The sequence below is a fragment of the Pan paniscus genome, chromosome 18, assembly GCF_029289425.2.
Source record: "Pan paniscus chromosome 18, NHGRI_mPanPan1-v2.0_pri, whole genome shotgun sequence".
NCBI classification, from domain to species: domain Eukaryota; kingdom Metazoa; phylum Chordata; class Mammalia; order Primates; family Hominidae; genus Pan; species Pan paniscus.
In genome coordinates, this window is record NC_073267.2 from 67,129,923 (window position 1) to 67,138,142 (window position 8,220).

At 56.9% G+C, this 8,220-nt stretch overlaps 1 protein-coding gene across 36 annotated transcripts in view; it reads left to right on the forward strand.

The window, feature by feature from the left end:
- The window catches only part of ADGRG1 (adhesion G protein-coupled receptor G1), a 45,905-nt gene extending 39,576 nt beyond the window's left edge, over positions 1–6,329 (forward strand). For 21 of the 36 annotated variants that reach the window (XM_055099128.2, XM_055099127.2, XM_055099124.2 and 18 more), the window contains 4 exons: positions 696–982; positions 2,071–2,179; positions 3,000–3,268; positions 4,756–6,329. In XM_055099128.2, coding sequence (XP_054955103.1) covers positions 696–982; positions 2,071–2,179; positions 3,000–3,268; positions 4,756–4,886 — 796 coding nt within the window. In that variant the 3' untranslated portion in view covers positions 4,887–6,329. The remainder of the gene's footprint in view (positions 1–695; positions 983–2,070; positions 2,180–2,999; positions 3,269–4,755) is intronic. The other 15 variants (XM_055099137.2, XM_055099130.2, XM_008977403.4 and 12 more) reach the window with 1 other exon arrangement.
- Positions 6,330–8,220: the final 1,891 nt, after the last annotated feature.

Below are 8,220 nucleotides of genomic sequence, written 5' to 3' on the forward strand. Positions count from 1 at the left end.
ACAGGAACCCTTAGGAACTGAGCACCTTATCTGTGTCAGATGCTTTGTGTCAGTGTAACTCTCACCCCAACCCTATGAGGGTACCATCCTCCCACTTCACAGATGGGCAAACTGAGAGTCTCAAGGGGAGGGAACCAGCTGAAGATGGTGCCATGAGTTAGGGGCAGGGCAGGGTGGGACTCCAGGATGGTGACACTGGGGCCTGCATGTTCTGCTGCACCCTCTAGGGCCATGTAGAATCCTGGAGTGGGGGTAGGGTGGGGTGTGCACACATTGACTTGCAAACCTCAGACAGACCGATGCGGGCAGCCCACACTCAGACTCACAGGTGCACAGTCGTGCAGACAGACGGGAAGACACAGAATGTGGATGGCATGGATTCTCCAACATGGTGAAAATGCCAAAGTGTTTCCGCTCTGACTTTGAGAGTATCTGGTTTATTATTGTGGTTGTCTTCCTCGTTCTGCCTGGCTGAGGCTTCTGTTAAACGTGCACGTGCTGCCTGAGTCTGTGGGTGCTGGGCACACGGTAGGTGCACAGGGGGATGTGGGGAACAGTTTGGCTGCAGCCACAGGGATAGGATAGGGGCCATGTATGACTGCATGTGTGTGTCGGGGTGGGGGGCAGTCTGGGAAGGCTTCCTGGAGGAGATGTGGGCACACTCCCCTCTCTACCTTCCCACACTGGCCCACCAGGGTGCCCCTGCCGTGCAGGAGGAAACCTCGGGACTACACCATCAAGGTGCACATGAACCTGCTGCTGACCGTCTTCCTGCTGGACACGAGCTTCCTGCTCAGCGAGCCGGTGGCCCTGACAGGCTCTGAGGCTGGCTGCCGAGCCAGTGCCATCTTCCTGCACTTCTCCCTGCTCGCCTGCCTTTCCTGGATGGGCCTCGAGGGGTACAACCTCTACCGACTTGTGGTGGAGGTCTTTGGCACCTATGTCCCTGGCTACCTGCTCAAGCTGAGCGCCATGGGCTGGGGTAAGTGGTTGGGGAGGGGGGGTGCCTCAGACCTGCCTCTCCCACTTGGCTCTGGCAAAACCCAGGCACCTGGTTCTGCCTCTCCACCTATCTCTCTGACTTCCCTCCTGGCCTCCTTCACTCATCCTCAGGTGTCCTTCACCTTGGCTGAATCAAGGTCCCCTTTAGGAAGAAGCGGTGAGCCCTGTCCCCAAGAAACACTTCCAAATTCTCCACATCACTCACTCCATTGCAAAGGGGATTTACGAGCAGGGCCACCGTGTGTGAATGTGCAGGTTGTGCACTGCTCAAAGGCACCCAGTTCAGAGATCAGAGGGGCTAAAATCCAGTCCTGCTCCAGTCATTTAATTCACTCAGGCTGGCAGTGGCCCTGCCTCAGGATCCCCCTGGACCTTGGGTAACAGATTCCCTGTGGCTTGGCATTTTGTTCTTGGCCAATGACTGTTCAATTCACCTGTGGCCAGCCCTCTTATGTCAGACCTACAGCCCAGGGGCTCATGATGCCACAAGTCTGTTTGGACATTGCACAGACCCCTCAACCTCCGCATGCCCCTGACTCCAGCTTGCTGCTCTTCGCGGGTTTGTCATTGGGCCCCTTCTTTGTCCATTCCCCCATTTGCATTAAATTCCTTTGGAGGTGTCTCTGTGTCAGGACTTTGTGTTTGGAGGTGGGCAGCCCCCTCTAGGGAGCTTCTAATCTCCACCGAACGGGCGAGGTCAAGGCCCAGTGCAGACGTCCCCTGATGGCAGAACTCTTGCTGTCCCTCCTAAACTGTCTGCCCCTCCCATCTCCCCTGTGACATCCAGCCCTGCAGCAGAGACCCACAGGCCTTTCTCCCAGGGGCCCCCAGGGTGACGAAGGGCAGGGCTAAGGTTGGAGGAGATGGCTTCCCCTTATAGGAAACCCATACTGGAATGGGGAAGGGGAGGGTCCAAACTTGGGGGAACTTCCCCACCGGATGGGGCTGGGTGGGCTTCAGGAGCCCAAACGTCAGAGGGACCCTTGGCCTCCAGACTCCCTGAGGCCAGCAGGGAATGGGCAGGCCTCAGAGAGCGGGAAGTAGAGCAACATGCATTGCCACCCTCAGGCTTCCCCATCTTTCTGGTGACACTGGTGGCCCTGGTGGATGTGGACAACTATGGCCCCATCATCTTGGCTGTGCATAGGACTCCAGAGGGCGTCATCTACCCTTCCATGTGAGTGGCTGTGTGCGATGGGGGCAAGAAGGTGGGTCTCTGGGCACAGAGGCCAGAGTGCAGCCCGGGCCCAGGTCATGCTGGCCAGGGGACACCTGGGTTCCAGTCTCCTCGAGGAATTGGCCTGGCAGTGGCTGAAGCACTGGTCTAAGAGTCATGGAGGGTGAGAAAAGGCCTGGATCTACCACTCACTCACCAGGTGACCTTGCACAGGCCCCGGCCCTTCTCTGAGCCTCGGTTTCCTCATGCATGAATGGGGGTATGGGTTGGAGCAGATGAGCCTCACCACATTCCTCAGCAGCACCTCTCTGTCTCCCCATGCAGATGGAAAGACAGAGGCTCAGGGAGGGAAGAGATCCTCTCTTGGCCACACTGAGGGCTGGTGTGCTGTTCGAAGGCAGAGGATGAGTGGGGTTGAAGTCCAGTCCTTCTCCACTCACCTGATTCACCCAGGCTGGCAGTGGCCCTGCCTGTGGATCCCCTGAACCCAAACCGGAAGCCAGGGTTCCTGAGCTCCAGCCAGGGAAGGAATCCTTCCCATTGGCTCAGTGGTTTTGAAATTTTCAGCTCTTTATGTTGTGACCCAGTGATTTCTGCCTCACTTTTGTACTATCTATATTATTACTTACTTAACATTTTCCTTTAAACAATCTGACTTGTTAACTCAAATGTATTTTTAAAATTAGATCAACACTGTAAATAGAAAACAAGCGCACTTGCTGTAAACAGTGGATAATCCTGAAAACAAACATGACAACCACAGCCCAGGAAATGCTGCCCGTGCTGGCCACACGCTGAGCCCTCCTGCCTTTGCCCGCAGGTGCTGGATCCGGGACTCCCTGGTCAGCTACATCACCAACCTGGGCCTCTTCAGCCTGGTGTTTCTGTTCAACATGGCCATGCTAGCCACCATGGTGGTGCAGATCCTGCGGCTGCGCCCCCACACCCAAAAGTGGTCACATGTGCTGACACTGCTGGGCCTCAGCCTGGTCCTTGGCCTGCCCTGGGCCTTGATCTTCTTCTCCTTTGCTTCTGGCACCTTCCAGCTTGTCATCCTCTACCTTTTCAGCATCATCACCTCCTTCCAAGGTAAGGAGAAGACCCGTCCCTTGGCCCAGGCAGGGTGTCTACACATGGAGCAAGGGCAGGGAAGAGATCACCCAGGGAACCTGAAGACTTCCCTTCTCTGGGCCTCAGTCATCCCATTCATAAAATGGGGACATCCAGGCCACAGTCAGCAAGTCTTGATTGAGCACCTACTATGTGCAGGCCCTGTGTTAAGCCACAGGGCTATGGCTGAGCTGGTTGGGTGTGGGCCTTGTTCTTGTGGAACTCAGCTCTACTGGGGAAGACTGAGCATGAGCAGGCAAGCGTGTAGCCATCAAAGGTGGTCCCAGATAGTAGGGACATCGTCGTGAGCACGTGCTGCACAGGGCCTCGGCTGGGGTGGGGGACACCCTAAGAAGGGTGGCCAGGGAGGCCTCTCTGGATATGAGACGTGTGAAGACAAGAGAAGGATCCCCCCATGGAGAGATGGGGGGGGGCCTCCCTACTCCAGGTGCGGTCCACAGACCAGCAGCAGCAGCGTTGTTAGGAGCTTTTTGGAAACGCAGCCTCTGGGCCACCCGGGCCCTGTCACATCAGAATCTGCATTTTCACAAATGCCCAAGGAGTCACGTGCACATGATAGGATCAGGAGCCCTGGTCTAGGGGAAGGAAGCTCCCGGCAGAGGGAGAGGCAAGAGCAAAGATCCTGAGGTTGGAACCGGTTGTGTGTAGGAAGGACAGTGAGGGAGAGCGTGGCCAGATGGCGGCGGGTCGGGGCGGAGGGGTGGGATCCCAGGGCAGGGTCATGACGGCTCTGGCTTGATGCCAACAGGGTCCCTTTCTGTGCATGTACCTCTGTGTGTACATTCAGGTGCACACACAGGCATGCACACCCCTCTGTTCCTGGCCATGCAGAATGGAAGGGGGTTGTATGGCCAGGCCCAGGGGCTCTCATGCGGTTCAAGGCCAGCCTCCCATACAGGGTCACCCTAGAATGGGAGCTGGGAGTTGGTGGTGGGGAGATGTTACCAAATTTCGGTTATTTAACATTCAAGCCTTCATTCCTGCCTGTGAGATGAGGGGACTCAGGATTGTAAGTGAGGCCCGTACATTCTCACAGACATTTACTAAGCTGTGGATACATCATAGTGCTATTAATTTGAGGGGTGCAAAATCTCACAGTGCTTAAGTGGGTGGACTTCAGAGCCTGTTCACCACTGTTTGAGCCCTGGCTCAGCCATGTCCCCTTACCTGAGCCTCCTGGGCCTCAGTTTCCTTGTTTACAAAAGAGAATAGTAATGAATAGGACGGGCCTAGGAAGCTTGTGACAGTGAGAGGCCACACGGGGACTTAGCACAGTGCCCGGCTCATAGGAGGTGCTTGCTGGGTCTCATGGGTGCCCAACAGCACATCCTTGGCAAACACTGTGGAGAGGTGGGGCAGACCCGAGTCACAGTGGCTGGGGAGGGAGGAGGAGGGATGAGGTGGGGCTCCCCCACCTGCTGACCCCGTGCCCTCACTGCCCGCAGGCTTCCTCATCTTCATCTGGTACTGGTCCATGCGGCTGCAGGCCCGGGGTGGCCCCTCCCCTCTGAAGAGCAACTCAGACAGCGCCAGGCTCCCCATCAGCTCGGGCAGCACCTCGTCCAGCCGCATCTAGGCCTCCAGCCCACCTGCCCATGTGATGAAGCAGAGATGCGGCCTCGTCGCACACTGCCTGTGGCCCCCGAGCCAGGCCCAGCCCCAGGCCAGTCAGCTGCAGACTTTGGAAGGCCCAACGACCATGGAGAGATGGGCCGTTGCCATGGTGGACGGACTCCCGGGCTGGGCTTTTGAATTGGCCTTGGGGACTACTCGGCTCTCACTCAGCTCCCACGGGACTCAGAGGCGCGCCGCCATGCTGCCTAGGGTACTGTCCCCACATCTGTCCCAACCTAGGTGGAGGCCTGGTCTCCTTACAACCCCTGGGCCCAGCCCTCATTGCTGGGGGCCAGGCCTTGGATCTTGAGGGTCTGGCACATCCTTAATCCTGTGCCCCTGCCTGGGACAGAAATGTGGCTCCAGTTGCTCTGTCTCTCATGGTCACCCTGAGGGCACTCTGCATCCTCTGTCATTTTAACCTCAGGTGGCACCCAGGGCGAATGGGGCCCAGGGCAGACCTTCAGGGCCAGAGCCCTGGCGGAGGAGAGGCCCTTTGCCAGGAGCACAGCAGCAGCTCGCCTACCTCTGAGCCCAGGCCCCCTCCCTCCCTCAGCCCCCCAGCCCTCCCTCCATCTTCCCTGGGGTTCTCCTCCTCTCCCAGGGCCTCCTTGCTCCTTGGTTCACAGCTTGGGGTCCCCGATTCCAATGCTGTTTTTTGGGGAGTGGTTTCCAGGAGCTGCCTGGTGTCTGCTGTAAATGTTTGTCTACTGCACAAGCCTTGGCCTGCCCCTGACCCAGGCTCGGTACCGATGCCTGGGCTGGGCTAGGTCCCTCTGTCCATCTGGGCCTTTGTATGAGCTGCATTGCCCTTGCTCACCCTGACCAAGCACACGCCTCAGAGGGGCCCTCAGCCTCTCCTGAAGCCCTCTTGTGGCAAGAACTGTGGACCATGCCAGTCGCGTCTGGTTTCCATCCCACCACTCCAAGGACTGAGACTGACCTCCTCTGGTGACACTGGCCTAGAGCCTGACACTCTCTTAAGAGGTTCTCTTCAAACCCCAAATAGCTCCAGGTGCCCTCGGCTGCCCATCATGGTTAATTCTGTCCAACAAACACACACGGGTAGATTGCTGGTCTGTTCTAGGTGGTAGGGACACAGATGACCGACCTGGTCACTCCTCCTGCCAACATTCAGTCTGGTATGTGAGGCATGCGTGAAGCAAGAGCTTCTGGAGCTACAGGGACAGGGAGCCATCATTCCTGGCTGGGAATCCTGGAAGACTTCCTGCAGGAGTCAGCGTTCAATCTTGACCTTGAAGATGGGAAGGATGTTCTTTTTACGTACCAATTCTTTTGTCTTTTGATATTAAAAAGAAGTACATGTTCATTGTAGAGAATTTGGAAACTGTAGAAGAGAATCAAGAAGAAAAATAAAAATCTGCTGTTGTTATCACCTAGCAAACTGGCGTAAGCATTTTGGGTCATTTCCTTCTGAGCTTTTTCCTGTGCTTCTATTGAAAGAGTCACTGATACTGATACAAATACCTTGGGGCCAATCAGGAAACATGAAAGAGAGAAGAGGGCTGTGTGTGAAGAAAAAAAAATCGACTGCTGGAAACCTCATCAACCAGGGCACAGGGGAGGATAAATGGCAACTTGGTGTCTGTGCTGGGGAGGCAATGGGGAGTGGTGGGGCCTGTGGTGAACTGGAGACTCCCAACCCCATGCTGAGAGCGTGGCTGCTCATCAGCTCCAGCTGGTCACTACCTTGCAGGGATGAGGGCCCATGTAGCCAGACCACCTGCCTTTTATGAGAAATGGGAAATCCAGACTGTGGTTTGAAATCCCCTGATTTTAAAATTTTGGCGAATCCAAAACATTATCTGGCCAAAGAGATTACAGTCAAAAGCTGCCTGGTCCTGGGATTTATGCAACCAGTTTACTGATCACTCTGCAGCAGGTGGGCTGCAAGAATTAAATCACTGGACTTCTCTCCCATCCCTGCCTTTAACCTTGTTCCACCAAATCAATCTCTCCTCCCCCTCCTAAGGCCCAGGTGAGGCAGATCACGCAGGTTCCCATCTTCCCTGTGATGAGGGCAGTCGCAACGGATCATTGCTACTGTGTTCAGGTAAGAGGTCCCAGTGCAGCCAAAGTCCTCCCCAAGGCCCACAGTCCACTCTCTCCCTTCTGCAGGCTCCTCCCTCCTCCCCTGGCCACTCTAGGGGAATGCCCAGCAGGGGAAGAGGCTCAGAGTCTTGGATTGGACAAGGTGGGTGTGAGGCAGCTGGGTCTAGACTGGCAGTGCCCTCTGAGGGGCGTGAATGTGGGATCTTGGGGCGTGAATGTGGGATCTTGGGACCTGCAGGGACCAAGAACCCCTGTGCCCTGCTGCTCTCCCAGGCCTCCCTCCACTCCCTCCACTGACCTCTGTCCTCACCTTTCTGCAGGTGGGGGGCTTCTCTTATGCCCCCAGCTCCAAAGGACAGAGGCCAAACCTTCCCAAGCCTCCCCTACCCCAGTGTCTGGATTGGGCAGCCCAGGGGGATCAGAGCCAGCTTCCCTCCTTACAGGCTTCTAGGTCTCCGTGAGGGGGTCTCTCAGAGCCCCATGGCTGGGCTAGGTCCTGGGATGGGGGTTGAGGCAACTCCCCCCATCTTCCAGAAGGGGGGGAAATGACCCAGCCCCATTCCTCCGCAATTCTCCTGCTTCTCAAACATTTGGTTTCTGCATCTGAGGCTGGCTCAGGTAGTGGGGAGGGGTCTTGGGTTGGGTCTCACCTTCTCAGGTAGGCCCTGGACAGGGCACCAACAGTTCCGTGCTGATCCTTTTACCCTGATGGTTCTTATCATGCACTTTCCCAGGCTGTGGGGCTTTGGAAAGTGGGATCGCCCTTTCTGCCAGCATGTGGCCAGGCGTGCATCTGGAAACATCCCTTTAGCTTGGGAAATGGATTGGAGCAGCTGAGGGCTGAATGCTGGCTGGGTCTCGCTGGAGGACTTGAGGCCCTGCCCACTAGAGCCATTGGGAGAAGCTGGGGCAGGAGGTGGCAGGAAGGGACACTATTGTTTTGTTGGCCCTGGGGTTGGGGGGGTCTCAGGGTTCTGTGAGTGGCTCCAGGCTAGTCCCTGGTCCCCAGGGGGCCTTTCAGGGAAGGGGCCATAGGAAAAGGTGGCCCTCCTTCCAGCCCTGCCTGACCATCCCCTGCACCCGCCCTCCACCCACTTCCCAGGTGGACTGGCTGCTCGGAGTCTCAGTCTGCTCACCCCCAGGCCCTTCTTCACACACTGGTACCCGCGAGCCTCTCTGAGGGCCCAGGTGCCAGGATGGGGCTCCAGCAATGGGCCCAGCAC